The 21,613-nt window shown below is 37.6% G+C and overlaps 1 protein-coding gene across 2 annotated transcripts; it reads right to left on the reverse strand.

Moving 5' to 3' along the window:
* Positions 1 to 345: 345 nt before the first annotated feature.
* SDE2 (spliceosome associated SDE2) lies at positions 346 to 7,781 on the reverse strand. Of its 2 annotated transcripts, XM_026682126.2 has the most exons (8): positions 7,280 to 7,781; positions 6,492 to 6,610; positions 5,749 to 5,866; positions 4,868 to 4,979; positions 3,245 to 3,414; positions 2,621 to 2,729; positions 1,698 to 2,049; positions 346 to 1,138 (listed from the first exon to the last, which is right to left on the reverse strand). In XM_026682126.2, exons 2-8 carry the CDS (start codon positions 6,597 to 6,599, stop codon positions 923 to 925), a joined length of 1,185 nt encoding a protein of 394 aa, XP_026537911.1. In that variant the 5' UTR covers positions 6,600 to 6,610; positions 7,280 to 7,781; the 3' UTR covers positions 346 to 922. The 2 variants fall into 2 exon arrangements, with proteins under 2 accessions (XP_026537911.1, XP_087820889.1); XM_087964763.1 differs by lacking the exon at positions 7,280 to 7,781 and having other exon boundaries at positions 6,492 to 6,672.
* Positions 7,782 to 21,613: the final 13,832 nt, after the last annotated feature.

A 21,613-nucleotide genomic window follows, 5' to 3' on the forward strand; every position in this document is an offset into this window, starting at 1 on the left:
TCTAGAAGCTCATGGACCACATAAAACATGTGGTCTCCTGCACTTTTCTCCAAACAATTATCCTGTGAGATACTTTGGGCTTATAGTGAGCGACTGGTCTGAAGTCAGCATTAAAGGGGGGTATGAACTTGGATATCCCTAGTTTTATTTTAAGACCTTAATCGCATTGTTTTGGTTTTTAGATATGGTACCAGATAATAGAAGAGAGATGTTTATATATTTTTATCTGAATTCAATCCACATTTATATGGTTATGAGCAAATCAACCCTTGGATAATTCAAAACGCTCCCAGTCTTTGTTATGAGCAAACTAATTAACATTTGACAAAAACAGAAAAGCTTATATATAATTCCAATTTAGTTTATTAAAAGAACAATCCAGTTTTGACAGTTTAAAAAGGCCTGAACTTTCAAGGTCTGAATGTTATTACTATAGAAGCTGCCTCATGGGCAATTGCCCAGACTGATAGCAATCACTCTTTCTTGTTCATCTGAATTCTTGTAGCAGTTACAAAGTTAACTCTTGTTTGGAATACATTCAAAAGTGTCCATGTTTGATTCTGATTATCTGTATTAAAATATTGTATTTAATTTTTATCAAACACAATTACAATTTATTAATTTTTAAGCCTTGCAAAAATGTTCTTCATAAAATATTTTGACTTTTTCAATGAATGTACACTGTTCCGTTTGTCACTTAAACATGAATATAAAATATACTAGTCTTTCACTGAACACTAACAAATTGAAAAAAATAGATGTCCACCAACTTTCACATTATCACAAAAGTTATTCTTAAAGCATTGAGTATACAAACCTACATTTTATTGGCTTTTGAAAGATAATATTATATAAAGCAGCAGAAAAAGGAAAATGTTGTAAAACCTGGTGTATAAAAACAAACCATACAACCATACCATTTTTATTTTTTCTTCCCTTTGGAAGGCTTAGCAAACAAAGCAGGATCAATTTGATCTCTAGCCAAACCTCTCACTGAAAAAAGTCGTTCTGCTCTTTCCTGTAAAGTACCTCCACATTTTAGTCCCAAGGCCAATAGTTCAAACTTTAGTTTGTCTAGTCCTATGGCTTCCAGTTCCGCAACAGAATTGAATTCCATCAGATTGATTCGTGCAGTATCCTAAGAATCAGAAACATACATTTTAAATATGTATCTCAGAAGAGGAAAGTGGTCTTTAGAACAAAAGCTAAATTAAATGTTAAGTGATTTTGCAATGTCCGCTTCTGCAACAAGATGGCTTTGACGCCTTATATATGCCTTATTTTTTAAAAGTTTGTGAATTAGAATATTCTTGCATATGGGGCTAAACAGCAAATATAAATAAGTTAATTTTTATACTGATAAAGTAGTAAGTTTATGTCTCCATTTTAGACTGGGTGGGGGGACCCTTCCAGTGAGGAATGTATGCTCAATGGCTACAAAACATTGTCAAACTGTTAAAGAAAAAGAGAAGACTGTGGGAAGAAGAGAAAATGGGATTGTTTAAATTTTGAACGACATTACTTGTACTTTGATTTGGCTTTAATGCTACTCTTTCCTTTGATATAATATTGTAAAATGACATGGATAATGAAGTGCCAGAATGGAATGAAGTTTTCAAAATGCACTATTTCTAAAAAGTCTAATGGATTCAGGAAGAAAAAGAATTATATATTTAATAAAAAACAACCATACTTACTGCATGTTGAAGCTGACTTGCAGCTTTTTCACTACACGAGGCATTTGTATGCTTTTCTTCTTTCAGAATGTGTGCTGTTTTCTGTTTCTCATTGGCTACAATTTTACTGGAAGTTGGATCTTCTAGTAGATCTTTTTTAGCATTCTCTGTTTGATCTTCTGACTTCTCATCGGAGCCTGAACTGCAATTTACAGAGTCCTCTGAAATCCTGGGAAACTCATTTAAATTGTCAGTCACACTGATATGGCTGCCAGGTGACGTGGAGCATCTTCCTGACGTCCCAGGAGATTCATCTTCTTCATCGCTATTATCCTCTGAACTGTTAGGATCGTCCACCCCTTCTATACCTAACCTGTCACATTCAATTTTAAAACATGAATATAATTTCAGCATGAAACAAAATCTGTGATATAAAAGAACAAATCTGCCCCATAATTATGTAAGGGGCAGACATTCTAACACCAAAAATCCATCGAAGTACAATGGTGGTAAATTTTTAAACTATATGAAATTTTAAAATATTTTTTTTTGAAATGATCAGGATAAAGCATTCTGCCCGCCAAAAGAATGCCAAAGACTCTTTCCAATAATTCCAATATTGAATCTCTGAGAATTCCAATATTGAAAATGAATATATCAGTAAAATACTCCTGAACACAACCAGCTTCTAGTTTCATTGCAATACATTACATCAACAGAAAAATTCAATGTACTAAACAGCTATAGAAGACAGCTTTAGAGTAATTATTGCCTCAATTTCAATAACACATGCTAGCAAGGAGAGGAAGCAAGAAAATCCCATTCCACATATAGATCATCATTTATAATTTTTAAGATGAGAGCCACCAACTTTAAAGAAAGCAACTTTTTTTTTCTTGCCATTTTTATCATACGGTTATACTTCTTTAAAATGTGGTGCTTACCATAAACATCTTTTCTTCTCTGATGGCGGTCCAGTTCCAGAATCAGCCGCCCCTTTTCGACTCTCACTGCTTTCTGGGGAAACCACCGTGCTGGAAGAAGCTTGCATACCTAAAAACAATAAAAGCAATCAGCCTTCAGCATGTTAAATGACATACAGGCATTAAATCATTAAAATCAGGAATTTAAGGAAATATGAACGTTTGATTTTTTTGGCTTCATTCCTCAAATGTTTGCTTAATTTATTATTAATCATCCTCTCAGCTGACTGCACAATGCAAACATGATTGAAGGATGGGGAGTGGACAGTCTTCCATTATATTATTCAGGGAAGCTGAATTTTCTAATAACTGCTTTTCATGGCAAAGGTCAGTTAAAATCCAGTATCTATGGAGAATACCAAACTGGACAAATTGCTTTAACATGCAAGAGGATGATACTGAAACAGGCAAGTAATCAAAGGCAGAAAAAACAAGAGGTCAGAGCCTGAAAACAAAAGGAGAAAAATACATAAGATATTCAATGTTTAGGGATATCTTATTCATAGGGCATTTAATTAAAATATCTAAGGGCCCAACTATCCCAAAGTGCAATGCAGGACAGAGTCTAAACTACTTTGACGCTACCTTTCAAGACAGAATCTTCAAGTCTCTCTGCCATTTCATGGCACTGCTGCTGGTAATCCGGGTTAGTAAAAAAATGCTTCGGTTCCACCAATTTGCGCTTCAGTCTTTCTAAACGCCTTTGTTCCTTGTCTGCTTCCCGTTCTGCTTGTTGTTTCACCCATTCGGCCATCCTGTAAGAAAGGAGGAGCCATATCAAACTGAATTCTATTTCAATGGGTGAATTCAACTATAAAGTCTAAAACAAAGAACCCCAAACAGTACAGCACAATGAGTGAGATCATCTATCTTTGGAAAGCCCTTGCTACTGAAGCTTGACAAGAGACAATATGAATATAATTTGGTGCCAGGTTATTTATCTATGCATTGAAAAGAAATATGCAGGGTTCTCTTGCTCTGCACATTAATGCTTTTTAATTCATTTCACTGTTATTTTTAATTTGATTTGTAATAATTATTTTACTTTATAGTATTATCTTATTTAACTACACAAGTATGTATGAGGCATAGTTAAATCCTATGCCTCATATGTATGGTAATATTTCCAGAAAAAGGCAGGTTAAATTTTTTTTGAAGAATGATTATTACAAAAATGACACATACTGTTTAATGTACACAGAAAGTTTTATCTAAATGGCTGTGAAAAGTCAACACCATCTTCATGACACAACAACCATAGAGAGATAATTGTAAAAAAAATCACAAAAAGGAATAGCTAAGCCTGAAATAGACAAGAATATATAGAAATAGAAAATGGTAAATTCCATGCTGCTAATTGAAAACTAGAACCGATATCAAAATTCATGTACCTGAGATATGACCTGGTTCTTAAAGTTATACATAAATAGTAAAAACAGCAAATAAATGAATATGTATACTTTAGTAATAGGGAAACTCAAGTGAAGATTTTGTAATACATGCTAATAATAGAAAGTCTAGTACTTGGTATGTGAACAATGAATATCTCATAAAAAGTAAAAATGCCAATATGTAAAAATATGCTTCTGCCCATTTTGTTATATGGAAGCTTGATTATGTTAGGAGACACAAAAGTAAGTTGAATGTAGTGGGAATGATATGGTAAGATAGGATCATGACAGAATAGATGCCGAATAAATGTGAATTGAATACAAAAGTGCTTTAAATTGCTTTGGTCATAGAGATAGAATAAATGAGAATTGAAAAGAATAGGAAGAAAAAGTGAATGGGCTGAAGAAAAGGGAAAATCATGAAAAGGAAAAATCTGTGATTACATTAAGTAAACTGAGATTTTCAAAAAGAAATCCAGTATCAGTGGTTGAAAGAACAAAATATAATGCATGAAGCACAGTATTGTATCAATATGTTGAAAGGAATTATAGTCTGCAAGGACAGGGAGTTATGAAGCTGATTAGTGAATAATATTGGTGTAAATGAGTTGTCTCATTTACATTTCTTATCTCGGTGCTTTAATTTCTTTGATTCAATGTATTTTATTCCATTTTTATATCTGCATAATGTTGCTTACTCCAACAAACAATAGCACGATGTGTATCTATGGATGGATACATTATAAAAATATTTTTGATAAATCTATGCAATAGTAACAGTGAAACACATGTGTTTCTACTTAGTTAAATGCCTCACGCTTTTTCATGGTTAACATCTCGAAGTCTCCTTCCACTGAGATCTCTGCAAGCCTCTCGGTTTGTTGTCTTCTCAATTTGAGCGCCAAGCGCTCGGAGCATAGATCCAAAACCTGAGAAGTAATTAAAAAAGGTCAGTTACAGGAATCTAAGTGTAAGAAACATTGACTCTCCAAGAATCAGAACATGATGCAACACAATAATAAATCTTTTTTATGTTGTTAGTCTGTTTTACCCAGATTCAGAAATCCTTCTTTAGACAAAATCAAAGATACAAAAAAAACCTCTTAATCCCATTCCAGAGCTCCAATTCAGATGATTCCAAACATTTCAGAACTGTGCATAATTACTAGAAAATAATCAACAATGGGAAGTTATAATGGCAAGATAGCCAGTACAGGACTGTCACCTTGTTTTCTTCTTGTCACATTCTCTCAAATTACTGTTTTTTTGTTAAGATCATAAAAATATGGGCAGTTAATATATTTCCCTCTCCCCCTTTTAACTTATTTTCTTTTTCCCTCATTGCATTGATACAGTTTATCTCCCACCCTTTATGTATTGTGCAATATATCACAATATATCATATATTGGTGGTTCTGGATTGTTTCCAATTCTGTAGCCATTAATTGTGGATCCACAATCTGGCTCCACTACTATATTTTTCAGGGCCGAGTGCATTTCAATTAAAATGAACAAATTCAATCTCAATCATGGAACTTCACTGGATAATTTGGAGTCAGGCACTATCTTTCAGCCAAGCCTATTTCACACAATTATTTGATGAGTTGTTTTATCTGTCATTTATAAGAAACATGAGATAGTCATCTAACAAATAAACACACTAAATTATTTAGTATGCAAAACTAGCAGTGAACCAACCTCCTTTTCCACCACATAATCTTGGTTCCACGCTGTAAAGAGCTCCATCGTGTAGTACACCTCCAGAATTAATACATCGACCATTACACTTTACATAAAAGTGATCTTGAGGAAGCCCCTAAAACAATTATTTTTTTAAAAAGGGAGAGAGATACTAAATATTAGAATATTTATCCCAGGACCTATTTAATTATATAGGAAAGAGAAACTGCATTAATTTCAAACAGGTTATTTAAACAGCACATTGGCAAATCACTAAACAGTGAAAGGTTATCGTACAAAACCTAGGACAGCATGAACAATGTATTTATTCACAAAGCCATGCTTCACAAATCACAAAAAATTGGGCAAAAGACCCCACTAGAAAACGTTTGAGTTTGAGCATACAATCCATAAAACCCAGTGTCTCAACAGCAAGGATCACTGTCGCCACGGATCGAGGATATCTATTTATTTATTCGTTTGCCAATTTTTACAAGATAAAAGTATAAATTATACTAGGTGATCAGGAAAGGTGATTTATGGACTCCTGCTTCATATTCGTTTGCTAAACAAATATATAAATACTAGGCTCGGGAAAGGTGATTTATGTATCCGCTTCACCTGCGAAAGAGAAAACAAAATAACTCCTCCCAACTTGTTTATTCTAAAGATGTCAATTATAAGAACCCAGGCACACACACTTCTTGTATAGTGGGGAGCCCACGCCATCCACTTCTTTCATATGAACACTCATTATTTACCTGCGCTTGGCACCAGGAACGGAGAAAATCCCCAACCGACCAGTCTTCAGCCGGCAACATCAGACATTGCAGCTCCGAGGACAACGGACTCCTCACCAACACCACCATTTTCTGATTTCCTGTAACGACACAAGCAAACTCCCTGCTTTTCGGCAAGACGCAAGAAAGGAAAAAGCTCGGTGACGTCAACGAAGTAAACAGGAAGTCGGGCATTAGAATGTTGCCAACAGAAGAGTTCCTTTGCAGGTTCTCAAGCCACGTGACAGAGCGCGTTGGTGATGCGTGCGCATGCGTAGGGACTTTCCGTGGACCCTGCCTTAAGGAGAGTAATAAAGATGGTGGGGGTTGGGAATGTTAACGTGGGTGGGGGGAGTTAATGGCGCTGCAGAGCGTCTGGTTGCGACCGCTTTTCTTGCTTCATCGTTCCGCTTCAAGTTATTGCCCTTCTGAGATCAGAACAGGCTGTTATCCGCCTGGTTTTTCCTGGCAGATTCGGCTCATCAACCTTCTCTGTTTACATTCCCATCGCCCCTTCCATTGCTAGCGCAGGGAAATTGCTTTATGAGCCAGAAGGCGGGAAAATCCCTCGGTGGCGTTATCGTCATTGACGTTTTGCTTCTTAAAAGTGACCAAGCTGAGGCTGAATTGAAAATGCAATCCAGCGTAGCGACATTTGTAATTCCCCCCCCCCTAGTTTCAGGCGCAGAAAATTAGGGCAGTTGTGATATTTATAAACCTGCAATGGAGCGCTCTGTCCCTCCCTACCCACCGCCCTTGCGCCCACATACTTCATTGTGTTGTGTTGGTTTGCAAACGCCATATTTTCTGCCAATGTCAGCTTGGGAGCAGCCTCTCTCGGGCTCTTCAGGCAGTAGTAGCATAACGAATGAGGCTGTTCGTGTCACTCTGCCAGTTGCAACGGCGACAGGAGGAATGATTGCATTCGTCTCAGAGGCCATGCATATGGTGTGCTGACTCGAAGTTGTCGACATGTAACTAACCGCCTTTCCTGGAGGCAGTTTAAACGTCAAGGCACGAAGAAGTAAGGAAAGTGTACAACTCGAATTACACAGCGGCGCTCGCCAAGATGAGGCTCCTTCATCCCGTCATTTTTCCTCTTTGCAAATCCAGAGCATGTAAAGCCTGGCCATTCGGGTTTTAAAACAATGAAGCATGGCACAGATAGTGTGCAGTTTCACAGGACAGTAGAACAATATGCAGATAAAAGATTAACTTGCTAATGATTACTTTTAGCGAGGTGTGGCTGGGTGCCCTCTCTGCAGTTAAAAGTTGATCTTAACATAATGAAGACTTGTTATATTGCTGAGTACTGTGTAGGAAGAAACAATGATGCACTTATTCAAAACAGCCAGTCTAGTTGCCAAATATAGGAAAGATTGAAGTTCTAATGCTGAAAACATCATTTTAGAATTAATCCTTCTAAATCTAATCAAGAGTAAACAATAAACATGTATAAAATAAATGCTATGAGTGTACACAAAGACTGAAAATCTTGACCTGCTATTCATATTACTGTTGCTTATGATATTTAATAATTATTGCATGCCTAGTGAAAACAGTTAAGTAGATATGCCTTGAATTTGAATTCTTAAAAGGAATCAGTTTCAGCTGACATCCAAAACTGTAAAGTGGTTTGATTTTGACTTAGTACAATGTGTAAACTTAGTTGTGGTTTATAAAAAGCATGATTTTATGCCTTAGCTAGGTAAGCTAGACAAGTATAGATTATTCAAGCCATGATTTTATTTATTTACAATTGTTGCCTGGTTTACAAAATGCAACTCTGGGCAATCAACATAAGATTCAAAACACATGTAACCAGCCAATTATTAATTTATTTTTAAAAAAATTAAAAGAACTGAGAAACATGCCTTAGAACATGGATGTCAAACTCATGTCATCATGGCAGCATCACATGACATATAGGGATGCATATTTCCCCCTTCACTAAACTGGGTGTGGGCGAGGCCAGCATATGACTCATCCGGCCCGCGGGCTGAGAGTTTGACAGCCCTGCCTTAGAATGTCCCAAATTCAATTTTATGTCTAGCTTCCAGTTGTCAATTAATTGTACAGTCCTGGGCCAATTGGAACCAGAATTTCAGTTGTTAAGCAAGGCATTTAAGTGAATCACACCTGATTTTAAGTTTGTTTGTTTTTTTACCACAGTTAAGTGAATTATTGCTACCACAGTTAGATAAATCATATAGTTAAGCAAATTCAGCTTCTCATTGATTTTGCTTGTTGGAGGCTGATTGGGAAATCACAAATGGTGATCACCTAACCCTGGGATTCTACAACCATTGTAAATACATGCTAGCTGCCAAGCACCCAAATTTATATGAATATAAGCCAATACCTCAGCCACACATGTTCTTACGAAAAAGCCAACCAATCTGCAAACATCAACTCCATCAACCAATCAAGAAATAACAACACAGCCAACCAGCCCGCTTACAACAGAGCCAGCACACCGCACCTCCCCACCAGTATTTATAGAGAGACAGCAGCTCCGATCACACTTTGCTCGCACAAGCATGAAGCCAAAAGCACCAGCCTGAAGATGGCAAGTGGGACCTCATCGAAACGTCGCCAAGATACTCTCAATCTTACACAGGAAAAGACCCGAACACGCCAAGACCTGCATAACTACATGTGAAAATCTATGAAAACAAATATATATCTATATATATCTCTATCTATCTATCCACATACATATACATATACATATACATACATACATACATACATATTCATGTTTTTCAAGTCTTCCTGAAATGTCTGATGCTACATTTTCTTTGGCCTTCCTCTTTTTTCTCTGACATCTGTTGGGATCCAATTGATTGTGGTCTTTGTTGGACGTCACTCACTCATGCAGAGCTCATGCCCACCGAAGTGCATTCGTTATATCCTGGGGTGGGATTCAGATTTTTTAATAACCGGTTCTGTGGGCATGGCTTAGTTGGTGGGCATGTGACTGGGTGGACACAGCTTGGTGGTCATGTTACTGGCTGGGCGTGGCCAATTCAACATCACTCACATCGAGGCACGCATCTCCTCCCCTGGCCTCTCGTGACTGTGGGGATGCTGCAACAGTCATAAGTGTGAAAAACAATCATAAGTCACTTTTTTCAGTGCCATTGTAACTTTGAATGGTCCACACAAGCAAAGTACCAGCAAAGGAGGAAAAAAAAAACCTCCAGAGAAGTTCCAGAGACAGGAAGTCTAGTCCTATCAAGAATGTAATAAGGGTTAACGGAGAGGCAGTTTCTGTAAGCAACACCAGAATGTTTCCTTCCTGCCTTCCTTACAGGATTAGGCCAGTAATTTCTTCTAACAATCGGTTCTCCGAACTGCTTAGAATGTTAACAACCGGTTCTAGCGAATAGGCGCAAACTGGTAGAATCCCACCCTTGTTTATATCTATATATTCTTTATACATTATAGGGCAATGCAGTGGCTCAGTGGTTAAAATGCTGGGCTTGCCAGCTGGAAAGCTGGCAACCAGGTTCAAGACCTGAGCTCCACGCAACAGGATGGATCCTTGTCCCACTTCCTGCCAACCTAGCTGATTGAAAGCATACAAATGCAAGTAGTTAAATAGGTACCACTTTGGTGGGAAGGTAACAGTGTTCTGTATCATCATACTGGGAACATGACCATGGAAATGTCTTTGGATAGCGCTGGCTCAGTGGCCTTGAAATGGAGGTAAGCACTGCCCCTATAGTTGGCAATTACTAACAGAGTAAAATCCACAGGGACTCCTTTACCTTACCTTTTTCTATCATATAGAGCAGTGGTGGCTAACCTTTTTGGGCTCCCGTGCTGAAAATTGTGTGCACACTCGCGTGCACGCTCACCTGCCAGCACCCAGAAGGTAGTGTGGTGCGTGCCCCCTGCACATGTGCGTGCGATCTCCCCACGCACATGACTCTGCACATGTGTCCGCATCTCCTGCTCCCCCGCTCCCTTGCATGCATTCCAGATACCAGTCAATTAGCTGGGGCGGGCGGTGCACGCGCATGCGCAGTAGGACTCTTCCAGGCAACCTCTCGCATGCTGGCAAAAGTGGCTCTGCATGCCACCTCCGGCACGTGTGCCATAGATTCGCCATCATGGATATAGAGGAACCCATTAATTCTTGTTGGAAACTAGTTATGAAACTTATAAATGGTGATAGTGCAAAACAGCTTTGCAACTAATTCTTACATTTATGACTGTTGCAGCATCCTATGTCACATGATCATCATTTGCAAGCTTCAGAACTGCCTTTTAACAAGAAATAATGGGAGAGAAAGATTATAGATAATGTTATATTAATTTATTGACTGCTAAGTAAGACCATGTTGCTAAACTTCATGCTGGCTGGGGAATTCTGGGAGTTGAAATCCACAGTTTAAAGTTACTAAGATTGTAAGGTAAAACACAATATCCTAGTAAATAACTTCACTCTGCTTCACTGTTCCAGCAATATCTGAAGTATAGCGAAAAAGCCTTCTTTGTACCTTATATGTCACTTCTACTTCATTACCACTGCTACCCCTCCATAGCTGTTTGAAGTTGATGTAATAATTGCTCCCAGCCTTCAAATGCTGAGTACATATAGAGATTACCAGGAGCCAACTGTGGTCCTTCCAACTGAATAACTTGCAAAAGTAATCAGTGTCATACTCATAAGGTCTGACAATAACTAAACTCATCCCCTCTGTACCAAAAAAAGTGGTATAACTTCTTAGTTATTATGAAAAGTTATGTGAGGGAAGATCATACATAAACATGTGGGCTATCTTACCATCTTTCCTTCCCTGAACTTGGAAATCTCCAAAATGAGGAATCATTTAAATGGAGATATAGTTTTATTAATCTTTCTTAAATGGTGTATCTGAGGAGCCCATAACACCCCAATGAGATTAGCCTGCTCCACTCACGCAAGTAGACGGGATCTGCTGTGGATCCTGTTGGGCAAGGAATTCAAGGAGAAGAGTCTTTTCCACTGTGGCACCAGCCCTGTGGAACATTCTACCACCAGAACGGAGAACTGCTCCCATCATTCTGGTTTTCCAGGATGGTATCAAAATTTGGTTTTGCCAGTTGGTTTAGGGCTCCAAGGGTGGAAGTGGTTGATGGGTTAAGATGTCATCCCCATGCTAACAGCTCCCTGGTTGTTGTTTTTATATAGTATTTTAAGTGTAATTTTAATTGATTCAATATTTATCTTTTTACTATACTGTTTGTAAGCAATCCAGAATTGCCTTATTGATGAGAGGAGTAGCATATAAATTTAAGAAATAAATTATTGAGTTTTGGGTTTGTCAGTTTAAAACATTTAAATCTTTTCACCTTTTCTTGAAAACCTGCCCCAAGAAGTGTGTGCTTATGCATGAAAGTTTATATGTACATTAATACAATGGCCCATGAACACTATTGTACAAAGGAGTTTCATCTACAAACTTTACCAACTGGTTTCCAGTAAGTTTGATGTGGAAAAAGTAATTACAGTATATAACTGCCTAAATGTAGTAATTGCTCACTATGCGTCTTCATTTATGAGGTTTTTTTGTTGGCTTGTGTCCACTAATAACTAAATGAAATATTTTAAAATTCATCACAATAAACTGGCATAAACAAGGAAGGAATTATATATGATCCACTAAAAGGCCAAGGGTCAAATTCAATAATTTGCAGGATTCAAAACATCATCTAGCAGCTCTGAACTTTAGATGCACTATCATACTGGCTAAATGTCTATGAAGATTCTCAGTTATCCAGGTCATGGTTGTCCCAAAGGTGCTTTTTCAAGAGGCAACTGGACTTACTAGTTTTTCTTTGAAGATGTTTCGCTTCTCATCTTTGGATGAGAAGTCCAGTTGCCTCTTGAAAAAGCACCTGTGGAACCATATTCGCTGCCTAACATGAATTTCAGAATGGATTATATTTCCTTATGTTCCATTACTTCTGTGGAAAGAACAAAAATATATGTCAGAAGGTCCAATTGCCTCTTGAAAAAGCACCTTTGGGACTGTTTGTCAGAAAGGCTGCATACATCCATTTGTGTTCATACACCTAAAAACAATTTGTAAGAAAGTTAAGTAATATTTAGTAATCTATTACTTGGGATAAATGCATGTAGTCCTTGCTTACCAACTGTCTTGTTCAATGATTTTCTGAAATAATTATGGAAAATAAAACCTTTGCAGCTTATCCCTGTGGCCATCACAGCATTCCACTGTCATGTGATCACCATTTGCAATCTTCACAACTGACTTCCAACAACAAATTATTCATTAATTTTTTGCCACTCATTCCTATAAAGTGACTGGATGACAAATTCATGGAGAACACAAAAGTGAAATCACAAATTGCAGTCAGGTGATGCAGTGGTGGGATTCAATTTTTTTTACTACTTGTTCTGTGGGCGTGGCTTGGTGGGCATGGCAGGGGAAGGTTACTGCAAAATCCCATTCCCACCCCACTAACCTGTTTTCCAGCTCTGTTCGCCTGTACAGGGCAACAAAAGAAGACCCAACTGATTAGCTGGGACTCGGGAGGCAGAGAATAGATGGGGTGGGATCAGTTAGAGGTGGTATTCTGAACTACTCAAAATTTCCGCTACAGGTTCTCCAGAACTGGTCAGAACCTGCTGAATACCACCTCTGAGGTGATGTCTTAACAACTGCAGTGATTCATTTAACAGAAAAAAATAATACAATGCAGTCATATTTTTTTTTTGCTTAGTGACTACAGCACTTAACGGAATTGCCAATCCCAATTATTCTCTATAACCAAGACCAAATGAAAGGTTTAGATCTCTCCCTTCTTGCTTTGCTTTTGAATTATCTTTATAAAGATTAAGCAGCAATATACCAGGTAAAGAGACAATTACTTAGCATGCAAAATTTTATCGTTAATGAGACAAATACCAAGTTTTGTTGACACAGTGTTCGATACTTAATGATTCCAATATTTACACAGCACAGTTGCAAAAGGTGGAACATTGATAAATGTGATTGAATTTGAAACTTCTGTAAAATATTGTATATTTGTTAAGCATAATTTATAATTTACTAATGAAATGTAACTCAGAATCCAAAAAATCAAAGACTGTATGATGTAAAAACTCATCTACGTTCAAGTTATGAAAAAGGAATGTTTACCTGAAATTGTTTACCTATCTGGGAGTAAGTCCCATTAAACATAGTTGGACTTGTTTGACTATCAAAGATTTTCTAAGTTGGGGGTTAAAGTTTTAAAAAGTGTTCTTCACTGTCTTGTAAATTGAAGAAGCGCCATTTTTATGAAGGGAGAAATTGGGCATGCATCTAATAGCACTATATTCATCCTTAGAGATTTGATACCTAAATAAAGTAGGTTATTCATAAATAAGAGTTCAGAAGTTTATTTTTAGATGAATATAGTACAGAAGTTGGAAAGAATGCTGAATTTAACAGGTGGCAGGTTCATATGATATACTACAGTAATAATGATTATCCAAACTGGCATGGGGGTTAGGGTTAGGGTCTAATTTAGATTCCTGAAGTGGAATTAGACTTGATAACCAAAATGGCCTCTTGCAACTCCTTGATTCTATCATATTGTTTACTAAGCGCCAAGTATATTATATGAGCTAAATCACTATGGCTAATATACTATGAGGTGTGCAAAATAAATTGCTCGAAATAGATCTTTGGAGATCAAATAAATTGTCCTAACCTTACTAAAATATTCTGATGCAGTTTCCATCCTTTCAGAAGCATCTTGAATTCAAGATGATTGAATTCTGAACTTGAAACAAGGTTTTAAAATTATAATATATTCAATAAACTGTGCTTCAACAATTATATGTTAGCACAATCTGATTCCAGTATGTCCTGTCCTGGTCCATAGAAACCATAGACACAGGTCTTTTATCTTTATTTCAAAGGCTTTCAAATAGAACTCTAATGGCACGAAGTTTGAACAAACAAGAAGGCAGCTAAGGAGTTGACAAATACAATAGTGAGATAAACAGAGAATTGTCACCAATGGATCTGTGAGGCATACAGCTCCCCTTATATAGGGGAGATGTGACCCTGATTTACAGAGTTCTTTTTGGCCAATAGTCTTGCTGAGCACCTTTGTTCAGCCCTCCTCTCAGTGGGCCCTTGCATTGGGGGAAATATTAGCTCCGCCTCTTGGTCTTCTGAGCCCAGCAATAGCTGCCTCTCCTGGTTGCTAGGCAACTTTTCCAGCTGAATCTCCTCAGGCTGAGGATCTTCTTCATCTTCTGAGTCTTGAGATAGCCATGACACAATGTTAGAAAGAAATCTTACCGGGTTCATTTTCAAGCTGGAAATAAAGAATGCAGGCAGTTACTTGAATCAGAGGTGAAGTTTATTTTGAGACTGCAATATACAATTAGCTATTGGAGGTGGCTGTGACGAGTTGTCTCCCATAAGCCCTTTATATAGGACTATGATGACCTATAAACCTGTAGGAAGTTAGCACCCACTCCTCTCCTAGAAAATTGAAATATCCTAGGAAATATTAAAAAGGCAGAATATTTCCCCTAAAAAGAGTAGAAACTCAGAAGCAGAAACTCACCTCAGAAGTAGAAGCTCACCCCACCTTTGTTAATGGGTGGGCCATTAAGGCCTGGGCCAGAATATTTTACATAACAAAGATCTCCAGGTAAAGCTATAGCAATTACACAAAGCCCTTTCATTACATCATCCAGCAAGACTCAACCAAGCCTGGAACTCAGGACAGCCTACAGAGTTGCCCCTGCATGACCCCATGGGAGTCTGACAAGCAATCAAAATACAAGCTCAAATTCAAATCTCAACAGAGGGTATAAAACCAGGCACCCTAAACATCTCAGCCCTTCCTTCTCTTTTCTTTCACCTTGAAGCATGTGATCATCCTCCTGTGGAGCTCCAAGCCATGTAGTCCTGTCCATCATTAAACCATCTTTCCAAACAGCCTCCATGTTTCCAGTGTCTTTTTCCCCACTTGGAACTGAACCCAGAAGGATAATTCTTCCAACAAACCCATTCCAAACTCACCATTGAGCTCCTGCCATCAGCTACAATCATGTGATCCCCATTGACTTTCTCCCTGCAAGTTTCCTAGGTTTCCCCATTGACTTGTGGGAAGGTATCAGGGAATGTTGTAAATGAGGATCATGTGATCATGGCAGCACATTGTTGAGACTGAAATGGCAAGAACTTTCCAGAATTTCATTCCCACAGCTGTAATGGGTCTCAGCATTCTGTAAGTTTGCTCATTTGAAGTACCTTAGTTGGAAATGTTTTGCTCCATTTTGCCCAGTTAAAGATTGTACAAACATGAGAGCTTGAATAGTATATAGACAACCTGCCTTTATTCCTCAAAAGTGTGTAAAAGCACACTCTGGGAATTCCACAAGAGTGCACTTAGCCAGCATTCTCAGAGATGGCACTCTGCAGTCAGGCACCCTGCTGAATTGTGGTTTTTTTAGCATTTGTCAATTGAAAGCTGTAATTGCTTTGAGGACAGCCTTTTTTCTTATTTGATCAAAGAGATCTCAGATTAAGATCAGAAAGAGGAATATTCAACTGATTACATTGGTATTTCCTGTTGCATTTTTAAATCTTTGCCTAGACTTACTCTAATTTGCGATTTTAATCTTCTCCTGTTTGAGGCAGGAAGACTATGTGGTGGGAGGACTTGATTTCCTTCCCACATCAGCCACCGACTTCCTTTCAGCCTATTATCCATTTCCAGACAGCCAAACCTTTACAATAGGCTCACTTGTATTTGTTGGTAGCAATAATTTGTTACCTGCTTCTGACTCATCATTTCCTTGGTTGTTCAGCATATCTGAATACAACATTGACTTTTTAAAACACAGAATCGTTTTTTTAATAGTTATTATAACAGAGTATGCAGATGGATTGGATATGACCTGGAGTCTTGCATTTCCTATCTCCAAATCTTACTACAATCCTGCTGTTCCCTTCCTGCAACTCCTGAGCAGAACTGGCTAAATAAACTTCTACCAATCACTTTACTTCAAATAAATAATCACTTCCACTTTACTAGGGAAAAGGTAAGTGCCCCCTTCTTTTCTTTTAATAGCCTGATCCTGCAGGAAGGTACATGCTACAGATTAGATCTCTTTCCCAGAATGAACACCACTGGTTCATTAAGAATTTACATCTTAGTTATAAATAATACAATCAGACACTCAAAAGAAATTTGAAAATAAAACAAGGAAAAATCAATTACTATCTGATAACGTTAATTTCATTTTTAGCTCAAGGACTATTGTTTCCTTAGCCCTTAGTTCTTCTCCCCTTTGCCAAAACAGGATTACAGGCCCATATTTCAATACATCAATAAAAATAGAATGAATACCACAGTAAGTCATTTTAGTTTTTTGCCCAAATTCATGACTTTTAACCAGTGGTGGGATTCAAAATTTTTTACTACTGGTTCTGTGGGCGTGGTGTGGATTGGTGGGTGTAGATTGGTGGGTGTGGCAGTGGAAGGATAATGTAAAATCCCCATTCCCTGCCCAGCCCACTAACCTGCTTTCCAGCTCTGTTCTCCTGTGCATAAGAAGACCCAACCAATCAGCTGAGACTCGGGAGGCAGAAAATAGATGGGGGCGGGGCCAGTCAGAGGTGGTATTTGCCGGTTCTCTGAACTATTCAAAATTTCTGCTACTACTTCTCCAGAACTGGTTAGAACCTGCTGAATACCACCTCTGCTTTTAACCCTGGTTTTTTTTTCTTGCTTTTTGCCAGCCTCACAGGAAAGAAAAATACAAGACTAAAAGGACAAAGGCAACATGGAGGCCTCCTTCCCTCTTCTTACATTTTGCTTCTGTTGTTGTTGTATATAGTCCTTTGGGACTGGAGTGGGTTTTATGAGTGAATGAGCAAGCAAGCCTGGATGGACAGGTCAATTAATTTCCCTTTACTCTTTCAGTATCTGGACCCTTTGAAGTGGAATTTCCCCATGATTGCTAGAATTACAAAACTCCTACTAGCCTAGATGAGATGATAACCAATCAATCTTTCATATGCATTTCAGCATAAAAACAAGTTGAGAAATGAAAATACTAACAAAGTATTTTTAGAAAAAGTTATAGTTTAAAATGGTAATATTAGCCCTTCCAAATTGGGAATTATATTATTCGGCAGCTATCTTATTATGGATAAAAGACTGGGTGAACTTACTTAACAAAAGAATTTTAGCATTAGAAGGGCATGACCTCCAGAGAGGGTGGCATGCCTTCTTATGGGAAGTGGGGAAACCCAAGCAGTCTTACTTTCATAGACACCTCATTAGGGACTCATTATTAATTAATTGGAAAAAAATATGCAAAAACACTATCTAAAAATTCCGATCTGGCTATCAACAATGGAGGCAATGGTACATCCCAATAATTTGGACATAACAAAAATGATTAAATATAAAGATTTATTAGATCCGCAAGGAAATTAAAAACTCGACAAGAACTACAGGAACAGGGATTTAAAATTGATCAGTGGTTATATATACAAATCCATAGCAGATACAAACAAGATATAAAAGACTTTGGAATTTATAACAAACTGCAGTATTTAGATAAAATTTTACTAGGATCAAACAAAAAGAACATATCCAAATTCTATAAATACTTACTGGAAGTAGAATTAGAACAAGAGATAGTCAAAGGGAACATGATAGCCTGGAGCAGGAATGTCGGAAGAAGTATTACATTATCAGAATGGGAAAAGATTTGGAACAGAAATATTAAGATTACAAAATCGGGCAGCATATAAAGAAAATACATACAAAATGTTTTATAGATGGCACTTGCCCCCTTCGAGGTTGGCGAAAATGAACCCAAACACGAGTCCAAAATGCTGGAAATGTAAAAGCATAGAAGGAACCTACTTTCATATGTGGTGGTCTTGCAAAGAAACCCAGAAATATTGGCAAAAATCAGAAAATGGTTGGAGGAGATAACCAAAGAACAAATCGAATACAAACCAGAGTTCTTCCTACTAGGGATCTCTGATAAACATTTACCCAAAAAGATGAAATATGTAACAATTCATATCTTAACTGCAGCCAGATTAGCGTTTGCCCAGTGTTGGAAATCACCCTATGCACCTACAGAACAAATGGTCATCCAGAAAATATGTGATTGTGCAGAAATGGATAAATTAACTATAGCACTTAAAAACAAAGAGGCTTCAACATTTTACGATAATTGGAACTCTTGGTATAATTGGTTAGTCCAGAGATAAACTGCTTAATGGACAATGGGTAATTTAAGCATAGATATCGATAAGATGTGTGTATTCAAATTAAGGTAGGAGAATTGGATCTTGCAGACTGTCAAAAAGGATATTGTCTGTTTTTAAACACATCTTTTTTTTTTTTTTTCTTTCTCTTCTCTTCCTTTGTTTCTTTCTTTCTTTTACATCTCCTCTTCTCTTTTCTTTCCAGTTTGTAAGACCGAGTGTTCTTTTTTGTTTTTTCCTTTTGTGTATGTAATGTCGATATGTTTTTAATTGTAAATTTAATAAAATTTATTTAAAAAATAAAAAAATAAAATGGTAATATTAAGCAGAAATATTAGTATTAATAACCTTCAATTTCAATGGATTGATTGGGACTAATGTGCATGTGTATACAGAATACACTTATATGATGCAAACTTAGAAATTTTTGATTTATTATTACAGTCTTTGGCCAGTATTGCAAGTAAGAAAAGGAAAATAGATTGTTAGAAAGCCCTCTGTCAACAATTTGTCATAAACAGCAAAATAACACAACTAAAACTTATGAAATTATAATTGAAACGTTTCCCAAGTCATGTTCAGTGTTCTTGGCAGCAGTACAAGAGGTTTACTATTGTCCTCTTCAAGGAAGGTTTTTTTTCCCGATTTCTCAACCCTAGCTTATAAACCTATGATTTTCTAATGGTTTCTCATCCAAAATTTAAGTAGATCCTATCTTTCTGATAATAAGCTAGTTTTGGCTTAAATGCTACTTACATATGCTGTATAATATATATTCTATAAGAATAGATTATATTGTAACACAACAAACATTGTAATGACTGCAAAAAAGTCTATTAAGGTGTTTATATATTAAAAAGCACTCCTTCCAAAGCTATTGTAACTTTGAACAGTAATTAAGCAAGGACTACAAGATAGCACTTTTTACACAGAAATTGGAGACATTATACAATTCTCAATGTGCAAATAATTTCCATATATGGAATTATGTGTGAAAAAGTTTGGTGAATACCAACTTCATAGAAGTATAAAACAGCTGGACATGATCCTATCTTCAGGGGTGGGATTCTACCAGTTGGCACCTATTTGCTAGAACCGGTTGTTAAATTCTAAGCAGTTCAGAGAACCGGTTGTTAGAAGAAATTACAGGCCTAATCCTGCAACGAAGCAGGAAGGAAACATTCTGGTGTTGCTTACAGAAACTGCTTCTCCATTAACCCTTATTACATTCTTGGCAGGACTAGATTTCCTGTCTCTGGAACTTCTCTGGAGTTTTTTTTTCCTCCTTTGCTGGTACTTTGCTTGTGTGGAGTGACCATTCAAAGTTACAATGGCACTGAAAAAAGTGACTTATGACTATTTTTCATACTTACAACTGTTGCAGCATCCCCACAGTCACGAGAGGCCAGGCAAGGAGATGCGTGCCTTGATGTGAGTGATATTGAGTTGGCCACACCCACCCAGCCATGCCTACCCAGCCAGTCATTAGGACAGAGACCCCCCTTGCTAAAAAATTTGAAGCCCACCCCTGGATAGCAAGGGTCATCTTGTCATCTTGTTGATCTCTTTTTTAATGGCTTTCCATTTTTCCAATCTTTTCCAGTGTTTCTTAACTTCACATTATCTGTATGGTACCTGAACCATGGGTTCATTGATACAACTTACAGTTCAATCTTCCTTCGCCTTGAGTTTCTGAACTCAACATTTGAATCTAAGTTTTCTGAGCGTGCAGTTGCATTTTCTCGAACTCATTCCAGTGTTACAGGTGTTCTTCTCAGCTGTGTATGTCTGAAAAAGTTATTGGATGAGTCTAATTATATTTTGATATAGTATGGATGAAGCACCTCTATCACAGAATCATAGGACAGGAAGAGATCATTTAGGCCACAAAGTCCAAGTTACTATTCAATGCAGGAGTGCAGATTAAAGCATCAATCTGCTTTTCCCCATCATTCAAACAGAATGTGCCTTTCTATAACCCCAAAATTTAGAATCCTGCTCTTGGATGATACTGAATAGTGTCTGTCTGAAATTCTTTTAGTAGCTGAGAACCAGTCACATTCCCCCTTAACCTTCTCTTCACAGGAATAAATGTACTATATCTAATTTTCAGAAGGAGTTCAAGTGCAGATCCCTTGTGAGATTAGACACGCTTAAAATGGTTAGTGTTAATTATCTTCCTATCACTATACCATATTAACTTTACCTATACATCCTTAGATGAAAATAAGCTGTTTGAATTGAGTTTGTGCAAGACCAGATTGCAACTATCCTTTCTGTGTTCAGCTTTTACATTCATGCTCGGTGTGGGGTTTTTCTCTCTCTTTCTTTTCGTGTTTATTCCAGCATCACGTGGGATTATTTTCCCTGCAGTACTAAATACCTTCCCTTACAACCAGCTCTGTGCATCTGGAACCAGCAGCCGTTCCCGTTTCTGGCAGAGCTGAGCTAGAATGGCTGACACCTCTGGTATAGGTCAGAAACAGACAAGTCTTTTTCCCCTCAGTGATTCATAATTCAAGGAATGAGACAGAAGAAGCTTCCAACAGCAATATGGAGACATTCCCTTTCTGTGAAGTGGAACTTCAGACATCTGAGTTAGAAGGGGGGGTTATTTGTTTTTTAATCATACTTTGATTAGAATTACTGCTGAAATATTTCAGTTGTTCTTTTCCATCTCCGGCAAACCCGGAATGTCGGAAAAGTAACGATTGCATTCAGCGTGTGCGCCACGGTTTTTCAACAGGAATTCAAGGATAAACGGAGCCTGTATTACTTCCTCTGAGCCTGTCAGAGACCGCTTTTTTTTCCCCCTCTGTTGAGCCAGGCATAAACGTGCGCCGC

This window comes from Notechis scutatus, chromosome 1, assembly GCF_049901735.1.
Source record: "Notechis scutatus isolate UNSWTSFEM ecotype Mainland chromosome 1, rNotScu1.2, whole genome shotgun sequence".
In the NCBI taxonomy this organism is placed as follows: Eukaryota; Metazoa; Chordata; class Lepidosauria; order Squamata; family Elapidae; genus Notechis; species Notechis scutatus.